The sequence below is a fragment of the Patella vulgata genome, chromosome 2 (genome assembly GCF_932274485.2).
Source record: "Patella vulgata chromosome 2, xgPatVulg1.2, whole genome shotgun sequence".
NCBI lineage: Eukaryota > Metazoa > Mollusca > Gastropoda > Patellidae > Patella > Patella vulgata.
The window spans coordinates 66,802,316-66,824,510 of record NC_065880.2 but is presented as its reverse complement, the minus strand read 5'-3'; the positions used below and the strand labels follow the sequence as shown (position 1 = coordinate 66,824,510).

The 22,195-nt window shown below is 32.5% G+C and overlaps 1 protein-coding gene across 1 annotated transcript in view; it reads right to left on the bottom strand.

Annotated features, from left to right (window-relative positions):
* The window catches only part of LOC126811189 (potassium voltage-gated channel subfamily KQT member 1), a 65,957-nt gene that overhangs the window by 34,350 nt on the left and 9,412 nt on the right, over positions 1–22,195 (bottom strand). The window contains exons 2-3 of the mRNA XM_050536753.2: positions 15,974–16,173; positions 14,211–14,970 (exon numbers count right to left, since the gene is read on the bottom strand). Coding sequence (XP_050392710.1) covers positions 14,211–14,449 — 239 coding nt within the window. The 5' untranslated portion in view covers positions 14,450–14,970; positions 15,974–16,173. The remainder of the gene's footprint in view (positions 1–14,210; positions 14,971–15,973; positions 16,174–22,195) is intronic.

Here is a 22,195-nt window from a genome sequence, read left to right as displayed (position 1 = left end):
TAATCATTGATTAGTCGAGACTTGGGAGACCAACAACTTTGATTCTAATTGGTTGAGAATGGTGAAACTTGGCGTATATCATTACATCAATACCTTGACTAAGTTCAATAATGCGCATTTCCTATAGTTTCATTACATCAGTACCTTGACTAAGTTCAATGATGAACTTTGATTCCAATTGAGTGAGAGTGGTAAAACTTGTTGTATAGTTTCATTACAAACTCAAGAGTATAGTTTCCGTACATCAATACCTTTACTAAGTACATTGATGAGCGATTTGATTGGTCGAGACTTTGGACCTAAACCGATTTGATTCCAATTGAGTGAGAATGGTGAAACTTGGCATATTATCATTACATCAATACCTTGACTAAGTTTGAATATCTGGACTAAGTTCGATGATGAGCAATTTGTTTGGTGAGATTTAAAAAAAAAAACTACTGCCATTACTTATTCATAACTTAATACTGTGTAAAAATTGGGGACTATTAAGATGCATCAGTTCATCTGTCACCTTTCAGAACATATTTCTACTTCAATAATGAACATTTTCTGCTCACATTAAGCACTGATAAGCAAAATGATAATTGCTTTATAAAAAAGATAAATATGCAATTAATGTGTGTCATCTAATCACTTTTTTTAATTTAGCCTGACTGTTGGCTTGTTTTATTTGGTTTTATATAGCAAAGATAACTTTACTTCCTGTGAGCATATAAGGGAACACATGTTAAATTATAAATTTTTCTAGCTCTCAGTATTTGAATTTGATTTCTAATTAAAGCTTAGATTATATGACATGTGAAAGAAAATGTATGCTGTTATTTCTTCATGAGAGAGACAAAGCTATTTTAATCAAGAGAGCAGAGTGTAGCTTCTATATACAATCATATAGAATTATTGGATAGAAAAAGGCTAATGGGGTTGTATATATTATGAAGAGATGGGCCATGTAAATGGAATCACCGTGCGGTTAATCTACTTACTACATCAGACAGACACACAGCTATATTCAATCACCAGCATTTGCCATAGGTCTTCAAATTTTAGCACAGTTAATTTCAGATATTGTCAGATTTTAGCCCTGTTGTCAGATATTAGTCCTGTTTTGTCAGATTTTAACCCTGTCAATTTCATATGTTGTCATATTTTAGCCTTTTCAATGTCATATGGTGTCAGATTTTAGCCCTGTTGCCAGATTTTCACCCTGTCAATTACATATGTTGTCAGATTTTAGCCCTTTTAATGTCATATGTTGTCAGATTTTAGCCCTTTTAATGTCCAATTTAAGCCTTGTCAATGTTGTCCGATTTAAGCATGGTCTATTTCAAATGTCTTTGGGTTATGGATTTCCTTTCAAAATCAAGTTTCAATAGATTTGAACTTTGAAGTATGTGTAATACTTTTAGTAGAATTTTTGCTCGAGAAATAACATATTCGCATAATATGTGATATGTACTTAAAATACTTAAATCAACTTAGTCTGTAATTGACAGTTGACACATAAAAAAGAGCTATTTATCGAAAACATATGTCACTCATTTACCACCAGAATTACACGTGAGTGGAATTATTCTAATTGCATCATTTGATTTAAAGTAACCAATCATTTTGTTAATTACACAAGTTCAGGGCCATGATCACGCGTTATTGTGCATGATATTCACTTACCTTTAGAAGAAACCGGGGAACCCTGTAAGTCAGACTTGCATTAGATTCCAGAGATCGAGGGTAAATCTGAGTTCCTAGACAGCCGAGAGGCTGGATAGGGTGGAGAAGTGGTTTTAGCTATATAGTATTGTAATTTGTGCTATGCTTGTATACCTGTATTCAGTTATATGCTATATAAAATGTAGAAGCGAACTATGCATTATTATTCCTGGTAAGACAAACGTCTTAAGAAACTGGAAGAAGTAAATACACAACGTGAAGCAGAAGTAAAGACAGCTAGAGACAAATTCTAGACGATCACAAGGCTACAGAAATATGTAGTAAGAAAAGATGCATGGGTCGTACGTAGGATGTGGCGACCGGTTCCCTTAAATCTGCTCTCCACGTCAGACAGAAGGCTCATGGTGCTACATATTTTATTTGGTTGCCGTGACAGTTTCGACCTTTAGGGTAAGCAGAAAATTTGGAAGAAGATTAGAAGAAAAGAGAGTATGCATCACACGTTGGATGTGGGGAGTTCTCTCGTAATATTTTCCACATCTACCCAGTGACTGCCTAGCACTGCATAGTCTTACATATTCGATTTAATGCCGTAACGCAACAGAAAAATTCTGGTGGAAAAAAAATATCTGGTGGAGATATTCGAAAAATTGGGTAAATACATTTTGTTTGGTAAATTAAATGTGTTAAATTTGTTTAAAGACCAAATAATATTAATTTAAAGTTAAAATCTGATTAGAAACTAAAATTTAATTGTATAGAGAATAAATTACAGTCATTCATAAGTTTTGATTGATAGGTATAATAAACAATATAATATCACTGGTTAGGTGTGTATATTATCGGGTTAACATGACCTGTAGTAAAATTAAAGTTAAAGAGAAAGTTTAGGGAGTAGGTTTTTTTTTAAAAAAATTTTTTTTGATATAACTAAGGAATAATGATGATAAGGAAACGGAATAGGGAATAAAGTAAGGAACTAATGTTGTCTCCGGATTGCAGTGACAACGACGGCAGAGCTAAGGATGAAATTTGTGAGTGATTAACTCTAGTTTCCTAGTTGGCCGTGCTTTCTACTGTGATTCGTTAATTTGTGTTTTTGTGTCGTTCGTATGTGTGGTTAATTAGCTATATAATGCTAATATAGTTTTGAGGCTCTAGTCCAAAGTCTCAAGATTTTAATTTTAGTCGTAGTTTAACTTTTGACTAAAAGGTTGAATTGCTATTATTCGTGTTTTTGTGTCATCCACGTGGTTAAATAAGTAGAGTAGTGTAATTTTGAAGCTCTCGTCCAAGGTTTCAAAATCAAGTAATTTAACTTTTGATTAAAAAGTTAGGTTATGTTGAAAATCCCATATGGTTCATCTAGGGATGTTGGTTATAGTTTTCCTGGGAAAAATTAATGGCTAGTTAAATTGTGAGATTATCGCAAAGTCATTAATACGAGTTTAATAGGAGGTTAAGTTAAGAATATGACACTTTTTTAGAAAAGTGGAGTTATACGGTAAATTTTGTCCGTATATAATTTTATGTAATTAAATTTTTGCTTAGAAACGTAATATTAACGTTTAATATATACTGCTAATTGCTTTAAGCTGTCAACATGAGATGATTAGAATGTGTAATTTGACATTAGGTCAGATTATTATAAACAATAGGTTCTAACACTGTGTTAAATTTGACGTGTGTGAAAGTCACAATATATAGGATATAGTAAACTATATGTGTTATTAAAAGTTAGGTATATTCTGGTTGTCGTGTTTATAGAACATGTTCTGAGTGCATGATGTCCGGACTCATTTGCTTGGGATATAGTTCTAGATAAATTAAATACTAGTAATAATGGAATGTCATTCATATACTGGCCATATTTGATTGACATTCTCGATAATGTTATATCACGTTGAAATAGGCAAAGGCCCTGCTTGTTTTAGACATTTAGTGGTGTATGATAACAATATAGTTGTTTTGGTTGACATGTAAAAGAAGAAATAGTAGTCAAAACGAAATACAAAATTGTAAATGATTAGGTCAAAAAGGTCACATTACTGACGGTGAAATATAAAATAATAATGGCGGAATTCTAAAACACAAACGGAAATTCTAAAACAGAAAACGCAATTATAAAATTACTGATCGAGTTAGGTCAAGAGGTCAAAGTTAGTTTGAAGATTTATAATTAAAGGGACACATCAAAGTTTATTAATACTTAAATAAAGTTTAATTTTTATTAAGAGTAAGATTTGTTAAAAAAATTTCGAAATAATAATGTTAGACTAATATCAAAAATAAAGTTTAGTTTTAAAAAAATAGTAATAGTTAGTTCTTGGTCTGATGGCAATGACATGTTTGATTGACGGATAAAATTGTACAAACCAATCATACTTAGAAGAAAAAAAAGAAAGTTTCAACTTGATACTATGGTAGCTGGAACAGACCAATACAAATCCAAGAAGAAGAAATGGTTTACCAGTTTACCAAATTGACATTTCCTGAGACAGAATTTAATGTGAAACCTGAACTTTATAAATATTATGCGATGTGTTATAGTGTTTTGAAATTAGGACACTTGAAGATTTTAAAAAGACAATTTGTGTTTTCTGTGTTTAGGCTTAGTGAATTTTCATAGGATTTTACAGTGATGAACTTTTTGGAGAACTTTTGCATGCAACTTTTGACTTTTGATTTTTGATTATTTGTGTTTTTATTTCATAGTTTTGTTATATAGTATAGTATCATTGATATTTGCCTGTTGCATGAATAATTATAGGGTTTAGCACATAGAAGTTTAAGAGTCTCCTACCTGTTCATTTAGCATAAATCTTGCAAGTGGGGGAGGTGATGTATGTTGATTTTCTAGATTTCTGCTACATTTATGAATAGTTATATAATTCTACAGATGTTGGTATGGTTATTGTGAAGGATTCAAGGGATCTTTTACCCAATACCGAGCAAAAAGTCTTAAAGGAAGGGACGAATGTAATACTTTTAGTAGAATTTTTGCTCGAGAAATAACATATTCGCATAATGTGTGATATGTACTTAAAATACTTAAATCAACTTAGTCTGTAATTGACAGTTGACACATAAAAAAGAGCTATTTATCGAAAACATATGTCACTCATTTACCACCAGAATTACACGTGAGTGGAATTATTCTAATTGCATCATTTGATTTAAAGTAACCAATCATTTTGTTAATTACACAAGTTCAGGGCCATGATCACGCGTTATTGTGCATGATATTCACTTACCTTTAAAAGAAACCGGGGAACCCTGTAAGTCAGACTTGCATTAGATTCCAGAGATCGAGGGTACATCTGAGTTCCTAGACAGCCGAGAGGCTGGATAGGGTGGAGAAGTGGTTTTACCTATATAGTATTGTAATTTGTGCTATGCTTGTATACCTGTATTCAGTTATATGCTATATAAAATGTAGAAGCGAACTATGCATTATTATTCCTGGTAAGACAAACGTCTTAAGAAACTGGAAGAAGTAAATACACAACGTGAAGCAGAAGTAAAGACAGCTAGAGACAAATTCTAGACGATCACAAGGCTACAGAAATATGTAGTAAGAAAAGATGCATGGGTCGTACGTGGGATGTGGCGACCGGTTTCCCATAGACGCTCTCCACGTCAGACAGAAAGACCTATGGTGCTACATATTACAGTAAATGAGGGAAATCTTCTTTTTTTTTCAGATACAAATACAAACTAATACAACATTTTAATGAGTATATTGACCCATTTTAACTGACCGTATCACAAACCAATGGTTTTCAGTTTAGTTAATGCTTTCCCTCGGAAACCTGAGAGAAAAAAGTATTTTTTTAAAAAAAATGCTTCGTTTAATATTGGCATGGATGGACCTTTTTGAATATCCACAAATATCTGTAAGAATTTCCAGAGTTATTGTCTTTATCCTGAAAAACTGTGCAAATGAATTAGAGACCAAAAATATTTTAAAAGTAAAAAATATATTCTATTTTAATGGAAGACTGTTGATATTATGTAATTAACAAATCCAAAGAATGGGCTGGCATTTATTAAAAAAAAAAGGACTGCTTATCCTGGACATGTAAAGATGGTGGTGTTAAAGGACAATATTGGTGTCAGTCATTATCACATATGTCATAGAACTGGTTACACACATTCAGAATATAAATTTAACACAGAGATCATTGCTACGATAGATGTGTAATAAAGGTTTCAACAATAGGAAGTGACGAACGCAAAAGGAAAACACGAGTTATCCCTTTATATAACTGACTGAAGTGACTAGTGATAACAGATAAATGGGCGAATTTCTGCTCACTAATAATTCCTTCGAAGACCATATTTGGAACATGTTTAAACAGTTCTATCACATATGTGATAATGACTGACACCAATATTGTCCTTTAAATTAATAAAAACCAGTGACAACTTAAAATCGCTGAAAGTAACAGTAGTTGATAAGAATATTTTTATTCACCAAAATGATTTTTAATAAAGATACCTTTGTTTTGTGTATAGGCTTAAACTCTATAACCTTTATTATGATATATATGAGCTTTAAATAGTTACTTGATACTATGAATAGATAAACATCAGTTAATGGCTACTAATGGTATTAGCATCCAACATTTGTTCTTTCCATATTAGGGGGGTTGGATGTCCGAATGGTTAGCATGTGCGCGCTGTATCATAAGGCCTTTCATTAAGTCAACTGAGTGGTTTCGAATCCCCGGTTGTACGTGACAAGGAGTAGGGTCGCCAGTCCAACCTCGTGGGTTTTCTCCGGGTCCTCCGGTTTCCCCCCACTGCTAAAGACCCCTATGCGCAAGTGAATTATTGAAATAAAATTAAACCATATGTTAGTCCCGAAATGACCTAGTTTGTGTCGAGTGGACGTTAAACCCCATTTATCTCTCTCTCTCTCTTTCCATATTATTTTATTATTCTGATGAAAGATTCTTGCTAAATTATTTTTCTTATTTCTATCAAATAGCTAATATATTCAAAGAACAAGATCGTTTTATACTATGGGAATTAATTTGGACATCATCTCCAAATAAAAACACAAAGTTTTGAAAAAAGGTCATTTACAATTCCAATTTGTATATTTTAGTACCCCTTCCCTAATCACCATTGATCAACTTTGATACTTAAATTGAATAACATTTGCATGCTGTTGTAGATGGCATTTATGACGGTTTATCTGGTGTGACTTGGTTGATTAAAATGTTTTACTGTGGTTTTTAATGTATATTTACAACTGAAACAGAGAAAGGAGATATCACAAAGATCAGGTTTTATTACCTTTGATATATAATATATATATCTTTAATACATGTTTTATAATAGTTCTAGTGTATTTTTATTATGTATTATGGGATCATTTCTTCTGACATTATTACTATAATATAGATGGCATCATAAGCTTTTATGGGTTTGGCTTCTGCTCGTTTAATTCAGTTGTAATAATAATGTTCTCATTCTCGGCTTCACGGCTGACAAGCTAATAATTCTTAAGTATGTTCATAAAGAGACTCAATTATAGGTTAGCGACAACTGGAAGAAGTCATACTGTGAAGCTGTGAAAACAACGATTAAATAATTAATGCAAGTTCTTGAAGGGAGACGGATGTGTGTGTGGTTTCTATTGGTTAATCGTATCAACCCCTAATACATGTATATCATCAAGTCTTTTGAAAGATATCACATTCTTCTTGTATATGTATATGCTGGCATGTTCTTGTTTTTTCTTGAAGGGCAATTTTATATAATAGCGTGTCCCAGACATTACAAACTTTTTCAGAATTTTGTTTCTAGTATCAGACAATTTAACAGACTTACATAGCCTCTATAATTTCATGGTACTTTTGCTTGGAGAATTGCTTGGTTAATTATTAACATTAGATGAGAGTGACCAGACACATCATAGCATAATAGATATATATTGTCTGATTTTCACTCTTTTAAATGTAGTATGCTTTTAAGTTTTCATATAGAAGACATTAAGACTTATTGTTCTATGTTACCATCTCTTGCAGATATTTCCCACATTTTGTTGATTACGTGATGAATAAATTAACAGTCACGTGTTCAGTGCGATTGCTGATACAATTGACATAAGCACTCTTGTAACTGACTGCAACTAGTTGCTTTGGGTTGCAAAGTTGACATATGCCCCGCTTAAAGGAACCCTTGACAGTTTAAATTCAAAATAAGAGTAGGCCCTAGCACTGCTGTCCAAGACCAAATTTCCATCATAGCACACTGTATGGCCTGTGCCCATCTTCAATATCTTGGTCGGTGCAGTAAAGTTGGATGTTAAACCCCATTTCATTTCACATACAGATTCGTTAATGGTAAATTTAATCAACCAAGTCATACAGACTTAACATCTCTAAATTTACCCCTTTAAACAAATCTTTTTTCTTTTTAATTAGTAAGTATAAAGGGGTCATCCAGAAGAGGAGTATGTGTTAACATGGCTTTAAATAAAACTATTTACATAAAATTTGGAAGTGTTTATTTGTGTGCATGATGTGGCCCGCAATCACTCTGAGATATGTGTATTAAGAATAAGTCATTACAATTTGACATCCAAAAATCTTCATAAATTCTGTACAACATTGTAGCATAAAATAATGGAAATATTTTTAAGTTAGAGTCCCATTTTAGAATTATGTAAAACTAAACCTCACATTGTAGCTTGGAATTTCTTAACATTATTCCAGAAAGTCTGTGCATGGAGGAAATATATTGTCAACTTGAGTGTAAAATAATTTATACAAAGGTCTTGTAATTTTATCCGTTCCTGTTCAGTTACATATTTTAAGAACCTCGAAAATAATATGAAATACAGATAGTCTAATAAATTATTATTATCTTTGGTAATACTAGGTTTTATTACACAAAGTATTGATATCTGTAAATTCAAAGATTCATAAATTGAACTATAGAAAATCTGTTGCAAAGTTGTCATTATCTCTGTCCTGTATTCTTGATCATACAAAACTAGCATATAAACATGAGCATCACATGTATTGAGACCATTATTTTACTATAGAAATTATCCTACAAAGATAATCAATACTTTCAGTTACACAAAATATTGTTATTAAGAGAATTTAGTTCGAAATTATTGCAACAATTGATGAGGTATGGCTTTATATCACAAAAGTAACTCACAGACTCAGGTAATCTCAGATGAAATGATACAATGCAAATTTCACAGAGTTATGGAAAATTAAATCATAGTTTAAACGTTATTAAAGTATGTTATAATGTGTTTGGGTACTAATGTGAATGAGAGTTTATAACATTGTTTGATATCCTTTAAACTCCATTATAAAATACAAAAAACCCACAATCTGGCTGTATCCTTTGATTTGGATCAAAAATAAAATTGTCAATTTGATTAAATTTAAAACGTTGATTTATTTTTTCAAGTGAAACCAGAATTATAATACAAACCAACTTTTGAGCAAGTCCAATCAAGTATATGAAATATGTCAGAGGAACACAATTCATCTCTTTATTGTGTCGTAAATCAAAGAGGTTTAGCTGATTTAAGGTTCTTTTTGCTATGCTTATAATGGTTTTAGTGGAGGGAAAAATATTTCTAATCAAAGTTTATGTTAACAGTGACATAGGATTCCAATTTGATAAGATGAAATGGATTAGTCCGTTGGTGCCATTGCCATTGCCAGAGACATTATAAAGAAAAATACATCACTCTCTGATATAGATTAAGAAAACATGGTGACAATTACTGGAATAAAACCAAACCCCATTCATATTTTGATTAAACAAAATATCTATAAAACAATGACCATTTGTAATCATTTTACATTTCATTCAACAAATTATCATCATTGACTAAGTCATGAATATTTGACCATATTAATTAACAAATCAATAAGTATAGTATCGTGTCAACATGAGGCAAAACTAATGGTTGTCGTTGCCAATAAACTGTAGTGCAGTTTGTACTAAACTCTTCATTGATCATTTCCTATAACAGTTTAACAATTGAGTGAGGTCTGTATAATAATTATAGTCACAGAATGTCAGTGTATTATTATTTGATTGCTTCCTGCACTGAGTTGGTTGTAAAATAGTTTCTGTATGATCAGCCAGTCAGTACCGGATCTAGGGAGGGCAAATTAGGGCAATGTCCTGGGTCCCCCACATTTTGGGTTCAGTAAAAGATCAAAAGTTCCATGAGATGACTTCAAGATTCTAATTTGGATTTGAAAATCTGTAGGACACAAATGCTTCTGAATTGATAGGTTGACTGGGGTTTGTAACTTAATCCTTTTATTAGTGACTGTTAAAATGGACTGGCTGGAATTCGTACCTTGATTAAAGTTTGAAACTTACATTGTAATGTTCTAATAAAAAAAAAATGTGCAATATTTCTATTTTTATTTAACTTGTGTTGCTCACCCAGAATAGGCCAATACCTCAGAATCAAATCTATTTTTGAAAATGTTCTAGACCCCTCCGTACATTATTCTATTTTTCAGAGTGAATACATATTCAATTGTCCATGTATCACTAATTAATAACTTGGAGGAATAAAGTGCCAAGTAGTTGAGAAACAATAGAATCTAGGCCATACATATTGATGGTCATGTATGAATGTATGTATTGTCTATGTATTATTAAATGTATATGACTATGTCTAACTTGTGTATATGTACATGTATGCATACTGTCCATAACTTACGTTTTGATGCAATAACCATCTTATGTTATCTCTATTCAATAGGATAGTGTCCATGTCATTTAGAGACTAATGAAAGTTATTACTAAAAACATGTTATGAATGCAACTAGTATAATAAGATACTTCCAGGTATATTGTTTGAATGAAATTATTTACATGACCAAATGTAAACATTTGTTAGATTCAACAAGTTTGTAGATGACCATAATATAGAATGTTATACTCCAATTTAAACGAATATTTATCATTTTAATAATTTTTTGCCTAGAATGGGTCTTTTGTGTGTTTGCCCTAAACTCTCTGATCTTTTTATCCTCTATTTCTGGCATGTTGAGTTTATGTTTTGTTGACAGTGTTGCAATTTAGAACAAATGAGAATACTCCAGACTTTAGTAAGCCATGTTTTGTATATCATAACTTTCATGGGAATAACTTCTGTTAATCTCATCAATTATTTAGCACCTTTAGTTGTCAAGAGATTGAAATTGTTTATTGGGTAATCAAAGAAGCGGCCACAATTATACGTGTGTTCTGTCTTCGTCACATGACTGAACTAAACTAAGGTTTTGTGTGTACACGTTATAGGTATCAGAATCTGAATTCACTGAAAGAATGATAAAAATTTCAATTTCATTTGTAAGAGATACTTATGTTCACTTTAAGGCCTCTTGGTATAGTGAAACAAACGGCAGAGAATTTTCTCACTTGAGATTTGTCGCTTTTTCAACTTTTTTGTCGTTCTAATTTTTCCGAACCTTGCTGATAATAAAATCCACTTGGATTTATTATTCAGGGTAAATAATGACTTGAGAAAGGTTTAATAATCATTGACAATTATCAATCAATGACTCATTAATCCATGACAATTGATTAGTATTTTTCAATGGCAAGTTTATATGGTTTAACCGAGTTGATTAATTTATAATATGCCATGTGGGATGTCTGGGCGAATCAGCGAACGAGTTACGCTGACCTGACTTGAAACAGGCTAAGGGTGTTTACGTTTTATACGCCCACATGGAACACTCCAAAAGTTATTATCCGTTTGTTTTAAAATTGATATATTATGTGGTTTACATTAGTGAGATGAAAAAGCCTATTTAATTTCAATAATTTCTGTTTATTATGTCTATAGTTATGGCCCTTGTTTCACTTTGTTGAACATTGTGAACGCTATTACGCCAAAAGTTATTATCCAATCTTTGTGAAAGTTATATTCATTATTATTATTTAAATTAGTGAAACAAAGAAGCCTATTGAATTTCAGCAATTTCTGTTTATTATGTCTAGAGTTATGGCCCTTGTTTCACTTTATTGAACCTTGTGAACGCTCAAACACCAAAAGTTATCATGTGATCTTTCTGAAATTTATATGCATTATTTAAATTATTGAAACGAAGGAGCCTATTGAATTTCATTAATTTCCGTTTATTATGTCAAGAGTTATGGCCCTTGTTTCACTTTATTGAATCTTGTGAAAGCTCTAATGCCAAAAGTTATCATCCGATCTTTGTGAAATTTATATGCATTATTTAACTTAGTGAAACAAAGAAGCCTATTGAATTTCAGCAATTTCCGTTTATTACGTTTAGAGTTATGGCCCTTGTTTCACGTTATTGAACCTTGTGAACGCTGTCAAAAGTTATCATCCGATCTTTGTGAAATTTATATGCATTATTTAACTTCGTGAAACAAAGAAGCCTATTGAATTTCAGCAATTTCCGTTTATTACGTCTAGAGTTATGGCCCTTGTTTCACGTTATTGAACCTTGTGAACGCTGTCAAAAGTTATCATCCAATCTTTGTGAAATTTATATGCATTATCTAAATTAGTGAAACGATGAAGCCTATTGAATTTCAGCAATTTCCATTTATTACATCTAGGGTTATGTCCCTTGTTTCACTTTATTGAACCTTGTGAACACTCTAACGTCAAAAGTTATCATTCGATCTTTCTGAAATTTATATGCATTATTTAAATTGTGAAACCACGAAGCCTATTGAATTTCAACAATTTACAATAATTATCTAGAGTTATGGCCCTTGTTTCCTTTTGTTCAACCTTGTTAATGCTCGATTGATGAAAGTTATTATCCGATATTTATGAAATTTATATGCATCATTAAAATTTGTGAAACAGAGGTCTACAAAAGTGATAATCCAATCTGTATGAAATTTATGTGCATTATTTAAATTAGTAAAACGAAAAAGCCTGTCAAATTTCAACAATTTCTGTAAATTACTTCCAAAGTTGAGGCCCTTGTTTCAGTTTGTAAAGCCTTGTGAACCCTCAAACCACAAAAATTATAATCTGATCTGTATGGAACTGTCTTGTAAAGGCCCCCAATTACCTACAAAGGAATAAATATGCTACAACCCTTGTCGACCATTCGGACGATTTAGCTGCTGTGGGCGTATGTTTCGTTGCCTGGCAACCTATCTTTAAACTTGTTTGTACTCGATGAAAATGATATCATCAGTAGTACTTCAGTCATATTATAAACTAGAGATGTAACGCTTCACAACAATGCAAGTATTACGCAAGGGGATTAACTGATCATCCCACATCAAGCGAAGAAAAATACCTAATTCGTTGAGAATTTTAAGAAAAAAGGAAAATTTATGAATACGGTACTCTCACAAAACATCCAAATAAAGGTGGTTCAAAATGTTTTATTGCTATTTTGATCTTTTAAGTTATCTGTAGTTCAATATCAGAATTTGTGCATTCCGACTCATTTAGCCAGCATGTGTCACATATGTGTGTAACATTTGGTGTATCATCAATGAATTTAATAGTAATATTAGGTAAAAAATGGTAAAATGGAATATGGTTTTAGCCGTTAAAGTTGCTGCTGTATAAATGTTAGGATGCAGTACAACCTAATGTTATTGTTTTTGTTGGGATAGAACATATTCCCTATTGTTTTTGTTGGGATATAACCTATTGACCTAATGTTATTGTTTTTGTTAGGATACGTACATTGACCTAATGTTATTGTTTTTGTTGGGATACAACCTATTGACCTAATGTTATTGTTTTTTGTTGGGATACAACCTAGTGACCTAATGTTATTGTTTTTGTAAGGATACAACCTGTTAACCTAATGTTATTGTTGTTGTTGGGATACAACCTATTGACCTAATGTAATTATTTTTGTTGGGTACAACCTAGTGACCTAATGTTATTGTTTTTGTTGGGATACAACCTATTGACCTAATATAATTGTTTTTGTTGGATACAACCTAGTGACCTAATATTATTGTTTCTGTTGATATACAAAGAGCTAGAATAAATATTCTTGACTATGTCTGCTGGGGTTCTTTCTTTTCTTATATCTCTTTGCCAGGAATGATATGCATGTTTCTACATAATGGTAAGAAATCATAACTACATTAGTGACAATATTGCGAAAACAGAAAGAGTGCCAAAAACTGTAGTTTATACCCCCCACCCACCCCTTTTCAAAAATTTAGTATCTGCCCCTGCATTTATTGTTTTTCACATGACTCCAAGGTTAGGCTAAGAATACATGACTCAAGAATTTATTTAGCATTGAGGCATACCAAATATTCTCAAAATATATCTGTGTAATACAGAACCAAGAGTTTCATTCGTGACCATTTTCATAAGAGTCAGGAATTGTTTTCTTCACTATATCTAATAGTATGTACAAGAGGACCACATCACACACAAATAAAACACTAAAGACATCTGTGGACAAGACACAAACTACACTGACATAGTAAAATATTAATGTATAAAATTATAGCAATATTTGCCAACAATTTATAAATATATGGATTATACTTACACAGTGAAATGGTAAACAAAACACTTCCATCCCGTAGGTCTCTCCAAAAAGTTGTACATTTTATTCTGTAACGTGGCACGGACATTATTCTTTAATCTTTGTCGATGTTGTGTCTCTATAAATTTGTCCATTTGAGATATGACGGGTTTATACTCATCCCAAGCGACAGCAGACGGGTTGATGGGCTCCGAATCGGAGGGGTTACGACAACGTGGTGATCCCATCTCACTCATTTCCATATCAGTCTATTGAAATTATGTGGCTATCAAATAGAATAGTTGATTGAAGGGGGAATCTTATTGGTTGACTATAATCCCCATGGTAGGCCATTGAGAATAAAGCTGATATATTTCACACTTAACACATAGAATAGTAAAGTCAAAACTCGAGGGAGGGAACAGCTTGCGTGAGATGAGAATCCAATACCATGAACAAACTATATGATGTCATTACTGATTCCAACCTTCCGTAAGCCGTTTATTCCTGCAAATTTCTGCTGACAATTATCAAAATTATAGTGAAATCAGGCTGTTAGGTGTTTATTGAAAACACTTTCTGTCGCTAGATCTTTTTAATTTACACATCCAGTTCACAGGAATCATTTTTTTGTTTCTAGCCTCAAACACAACATATACACACATGATAGAAAAGTGATCAATATTGGAAACAGTAATCACTGAACATAATAACTGGAGGATGTGGAGTACGTATTAACCTCACTTTTAATTTTCTATATTTGGTGGTTGTAGATATTTAACAGCTGTAATAAAGAATGTAAAAGATAATCAATTGTTTCTACCATCAGTAGATAATATATTTACCTCGTTAACATATCTATATTTTGATGACAACTGTGTAAATTCACATATTTCACAAACATTCAAATCAATATATTATTATTGTAAATATCGTAAATCTATTTTTCATTGAGAAAGATTCGGTTTGTGGAAATAAAGTATACACAGTCATCTCATTGTTCATTTTATATGAAGTAATTAATCCTCCATTTTGACGTGTCATGGTGGCTAAGTGGGTAAGATGCTGGCTTGCTAGCCTGGAGGTCGGGTGTTTGATCCCTGCATTGGCCGGGAAAGTTCATCCAGATTTTCCGGCGTGGTTCCCCCTTGTTAGTGATGCAGGATTGAGGGCCTGACAAGGACAGCTGTCTAGTCATTCGGATGGGACGAAAAACCAAGGTCCCGTGTACACATTGGCAAGCACGTAAAAAGATCCCTTGACAGTTGGAATTTGATATATGAGTAGGCTGTAGTGCTGTCCGGGCAAACTTTCTCTCATAGCACACTGTATGGCATATGCCCGTCTTCATTAGCCCAGTTGGGAGCAGTAGGATGTTAAACCCCATTTCATTTCATCCCTCATTTTAATAGTACCACTCCAATTATAATTTTGAACAATAATGATTACTATGTGTGAAAGATGTAGAATAAATGATGTACTTTTAATACATAATATACTAAATACAGAATTTACAAAATATTTTAACTAACCCTCATTAAATTATTAACCTTAAGAAATAAAATAAAAATTAAGTGCTAATGATTAAATCATCTGTAACCAAAACAATATCTTTTGTTATATATTAATGTAAAAGTTATGTAGTAGTGTCTGCTATTGTTACCTATCCTGTCAGCGAAGATGGGTTAATCAAAAGTTATGCAGGCGAGGATATTGTCTTCATCCTAATCTAATTCATTTGAAAGCAATTGAAAAGAAAAGATAAAACTAAGTCAATTAAGACTTACCTCTATACGGGGCTAATACACTTGTAAGTCTTTGTGATTCCTTCTTTATCTACACTCTTATTGATCACCATTACAAGATGGAAGCCACATTGTCTTGTGAGCACTGAGCTGCCAATCCACTTATGGTCCAGATGTTAGCACATCAAACTGTTGACTAGGAAAGTATCTTTACCATCTCTCTGACTTCAGCAACAGATAACCTGAAAAAACACATTACTACAACTGAACATCTAGATTTAGCCACCTGGAGAAATGGGTTTATAAATACAATAGGTTAATCAGTAGGCATGTTTCGTAGGAAACAACTTTGTTCAATATCACCCATGACGAGTAGTAGTACGGTAGTAGAGATATGTTATGTTCTACCTGTCCCATGATGCCAACAACCTGTATATAAATACCTTTCTACACTTGATGATAAACAAAGCACACTTTTAACCATCATGGAACCATTAACAGCTTCAGCTAGTCCTCTGTATTATAGAGTTAAAAACTCTCTTGAATTTAATAATTATTTGTATAACTAAATGTATGTCGGTGCTTTAGCGCAGTCAAATACGCTATTTCTAAAGCTAAATTGTGCGAGTTGGTAATAGGAGCAAACACAAGACACCAAAATATGACAAGAGTAACAAACCATGAAGAAATGATCAGAAATAATTAAAATTTGATTGGCTTGTAGTTTTTCCTAGAGCGTATATTACATCAAACATGTTGCTGTAAATCAGATGAACTTTTATTGTTCAAGTATAAAGAGTAATACAAGTAACCAGATGGGGTTTTGTATTTTAATCATTAGTTATGCATATGTTAATAATCAATTGTTGTAATATCTGCAAGTGTTTGCTGTAAGGGTAGGCAGTAATATTGGCACAATCTTCAAATCCTTATTGTTCAATCAGAGGATAAAATGTAATTTTGTGACAGATATTAATTTGCATTGAAAATATTCTCTGTACTTATGGAAAATGGGAGCCACGGTGATTAGGTGGTTAAGACGCTGTCTCGCTAGCCTGGAGGCTGGGTGTTCTATCCCTGCATTAGCCGAGAAAGTTCATCTGGATTTTCCGACATGGTTTCCCCTTGTCAGTGGTGCAGAACAGAGGGCACAAGGACAGCTGTCTAGTCCTTCAGGTGAGATGAAAAACCAAGATCCCGTGTATACATTGGAATGCACGTAAAAGATCTCTTGGCAGTTGGAATTCGATATAAGAGTAGGCAATAGTGCCGCTGCCCGGGCAAAATTTCCCTCATAGCACACTGTATGACGTATGCCCGTCTTCATTAGCCCAGTATAGGAGCAGAACAGTAGGACGTTAAACTCCATTTCATTTCATTTCATTTCTTATGGAAAATGTGTCACCACTGTCAATAAAATGTATCTAAAACTGTTGTGTTCTTGAATTATACACCATGTTGTGATGTATTTTAGTCTATTATGTCTGTAGATTTATATATATGGATCATAGTAAAGTTCAGTAACTTTGTATAAAGGCAATTTGATTTTTCTCTGTCTCAGTTGAAAAAAAAAGAAGACGAAAATACTTGTAATCCTGGCCATTATAAGAATTCCAAAAAAATCGTGGTTAAGCAGGGAACACCTAATTAACTATTGGAGGAGTGATAATTTCATTAAAACTTCTATTAAGAATATGGTGAATGGATCTTGAAGAGCTTGTGTCAATTTGCACAGTTCTAGAATTTACAAAGTAATCTGTGATACAGGAACCATTGAGATTACTGGTATACAGTGTCATAATAGACTGTAGTAGAAGTTAAGACTATTATTAACTAAATTCATAGTCTTAATTCTGCTTATCTTCTGGACAGAAAGATACTAGAATTTTATTAATGAAACTAAAATAGATTTACATATTCCAATATTAAATATTCTTCAAAAATGTTTTTTTAATCAGACTGTAGTGTATTGTGTTATAAATATGACATGCTTTACTGTATTGTATTGTGTTATAATATAATTTAACTTGTTTCATTCACTGTGCAGGGGCGGATCCAGGATTTTCAGAAGGGGGGGGGGCGTACTGCCCGCACTTGGGAGTGCAAAGCCCGGCCCTCGGTGGGCAGACTGATAGGCAATCAACCAAGGACTCAGGGACCGCCGACTTACGACAGGGATCACTTCCATTTTTAAGTATTTTTGTTCTTCTTTCCCGCGAGAATATATGGGGCAAAAAAATATAGAGGTTGGGGGCGTGTGCCGAGTGTGCACCCCCCCCCCCTGAATCCACGCCTGCTGTGATCTGTAGACAAATCAAGCCATATAAATACAGTAGGCTAGAAAATATGTGAGGAGGAAAATGTAATCATATGCTGTTTGTTCATGACACCCACCACATTATTTCAATCTAGTTAATATTGAGTATCCATCCATTAACCATTTCATACAGAGTTTGAAAGAAACTGGTTGGGTGGAATGATTAATGTACCAAAACCATACTTTATCATAAATGGGATCACTTTAACATCTATGTGTTGTAGCAATATAGAGAAGCTTTTTTGATCAATATTGTAAATTATAAAACAAGAGATAGAGATATTGTGGCAAATATTGCTATATGTCTGCTTGATATTAAAGAGAATAGCATCGGAAGAATCTAGACTAAAATATACAATGGTATACTAGGTATTTCTAATAGATAAATAAGAGATATAGCAAAATCAATTTCTATCAATCTTTCAGTAATTTACTCCTATTCCAAGTTTCATGGCTATACAGTATCATACAGACATGTAGAAAACAAATATTTAAGAACACTTCAATCGATGATATATTGAATGAAATCTTATTGAAAATTGGTGAGCAGTAATACCTTGGGTACAATCAACCCTCCAGTTCTATTCAATAGACGACTAGTCCTGTGTTTGGATCTGATCATCTAAAGGCAGACAAGATTTGAACATCATAAACTAATATGATTACAAGGTCAATATGCTGACTTCTAGTCAGCACAAAGCTAATTTCTACTGATTAATGTAATAACAATCCTGCATTTCTTATAAGATTAATTAATTTTAACGAAGATATCGAAGGATATGCCAGATTCATTGATATCTCACAGAATAAACATGCCCTGTCTATATTGTCTGATTTATACATTTTACAAAATGAAATCTGACATATCCATCTATGCACTAGTTTGTCTCCAGATAAAGATATTCACAATTTTATCTTTCCACCAAATAAAATATATATATTTTTTTGTAAAAATAATTTGGTTTGAACACTAATGTTGTTTAATGGAACCTACGTATGATATCTAATATTTAGGGAACCTCCTCACATGTCCTACCATGAAGTTATTTAAAAATCCATTATACTTCAAATAGCAACAGGACTGTATAGTTCAAAGGTTCGACAGTACAAACGTCCCAGAGTCCAAAACAACTTTTTTGAACAAATCCAAATTGTTCCATTTGATGAATTACCAAAATAACTTAGTTTTGTTCAAAATTAATATGGGGGTATATTTTGGGAAAGGTTTTGTTAGCTTGCGGAATGAATTTATAAAGCACCTGTTAATTATTTGCAAGAAAATGACAGCATTTACTTACTTACATTTATTTTACGAGCATCTCTGATTAATTACAAATATTTTATCTCCAAATGAGCTTACTTATTGAAATATAGAAAGACAATCAGATAAAGACATCAATTCAAATAGGAAATTTAAGCTAAAAAATAGATGAGGAAAAATTGGGTTGTTTGTATAATTCAAACGACCATGAAGCAGTATATTTTTAAAGAACCTTGTTGGGCAGAGAGCAGATCAATTGTAACATTAAATAGCATGATTACATGTTCTGTTTATGATTCCAATCTATAACAAGAATATCTTAATGTTAAAGGTAAAAACACTGATGGTATAATTACTATTGCAGATCTATAATATTATTTTATATATTCACAAAGAAGCTAATCAATTACATACTTCATCTCTATTTTAAGATATAGATGCAGTTAAATTGGAATTTTTGAATATGTAGGCATGTATAAACCTAATTGGCTTTGTCATGATAACGGTTCAATGTCGAATTGTCTAGATTACCATCCAGACTATAAGGACACAAATTTCTCATAGCAAAGATGAAGGAAGTTGTTTAAGTATTGCTAGCTGGAACTAACAGGAAGTTTTCAAAGAGCGAGAGAGAAATGGGGTTTAACGTCCACTCGACACAAACCAGGTCATTTCGGGACTAACATGGTTTAATTTTCTTTATTTCAATAATTCGCTTGCACGTAGGGGTCTTTAGCAGTGGGAGAAAACCGGAGGACCTACAAGGTTGGACAGGCGACCTACTCCTTGTCATGTACAACCGGGGAATCGAAACCCCGCCAATTGACTCAATGACAGACCGTATGATACAGCGCGCGTGCTAACCATTCGGCCATCCAACCCCCCGGAAGTTTTCAAAAGTTGCCAGTTTCTTCTGTAAGGAACCTAGACATGATCATTTTTTGTGATGTTAAACTGGAATGAACTAGATTTTATTCAGTGTTACAAAATACAGATGTCAAATCATACAACCAAATTCCTCCAATTTACTTTAGATTTGATGAACTTTGAAATATAGTTTCATTAGTTCCCTTTGTTCAATATTATTACTTTGTATTATTCATGTATGTAAATGTACCATAATTGGCCAATACATGAATTGCCACTTACAATTCATCAATATATTATAAATATATATATGAACTTATTATGTTACTAGCAATCCCATATATTATGTAATCATTTAGAAATTTAAATTAAAAATAACAATAGGCTGATGAAACCCACATAACTGAATCAGTCTGTTATTGTAGAATTAGACAACATTTATGGAGAATTTACTATTGATAGCATGCAAGTAGAGAATATCATAGACATGATCATAATGGCTGTCATCAAGCAATTTAACCAAATTTCTCCTTTTCAGACAAGTGGTATTTCAATGAAGTAGCTTTAAAACCAATTAAGTCAATGATGAAGTTATGTATGGAATAATGGCATTATATTCTAACACTATAATTGATTTCATAGACTAATTCTCTATAAATAACATTCATTGTTTACTTTTACAAACCAAAATACACAAAAAAACTAGCCTTCTTCAGTAATAGATTTTGAAATGAATATATGGTAGATTCTGGTGAGTAATTTTGAATACAACATGCAAGTTAAATATTTCGTATGAAATATAATTGTCAGCAATTGTGACTCATAACCAGGTTGTCCATGGTTCCATTGGGATTTTCCAGCCTGGTTTCCTTGTTGTCAGTCGTGCAGGATGGGAGACATGTCAAGGAAAAATGGGCTGAAAAATCAAGGTCCTGTGTAAAAAGTTCCCTGACAGTTTGAAACCTATATTTCCCATCATAGCACACTGCATGGCGTGTGCCAATGTTAATAAGTATGGTTGGTTCAGAAAAGTAGGATGTTAAACCCCATTTCATTTCAAACTTAACTTTAGATTTTGTTTTTTTATAGCTCTTTTAAACTTATAATTAGACCTTGGCGTCATGCATTTACTTCTGATAATGTTTTTCTGCTTTATTTCTGTACTAAGAGGTCGATAATGTCAGGACCTGATGAATACCTTCCTTCTATATTTAATTGATTTTTGTCTGTGAAGGAAAGTAAAACCGTGACCAATTACACGCTTTAAAAAAAATCCTGATGTCAATCTGAATATATTGCAGAAGAATGGGTTTTTAGTTAAAATCAGCATTTTCAAATTATAGGCAAGTTTGATGTGCTTAACTAAAACTGAAATTATTATTTCTTACAGTATAAAATTGAAGCGCCATAGACATAACACTGTTATTAACGGCTGGATTAAAGAATTGCAGGGTCCTAGACCAACATCTGCATGGTAGAGAAAAAATCTGACAATGGGAGTAATAAAACACCTAAACACATAGCTATATAGTACTTCTGTATTTGCTGTTATTTTATTTTCGATGTGATGATGTTTCTTTTATGGAGTCAGTGTGTATAATGGATCCTCATTCGATTCTTCAAATCTTATTGTATATATCTGAATTTACATGTTCATTTAGATGTTCACTTTCGAAGCTTACAGTTTCTAAATATTTCAATCTCACTGCTTACATTTTGAAAGGGCTGTTTGATTGATAAAATACATTGATACTTGTAGAGATTGTTTATTGGTTTATTTGGTTTATATTATCTATTGAAATTCTAAATAAAATCTAAT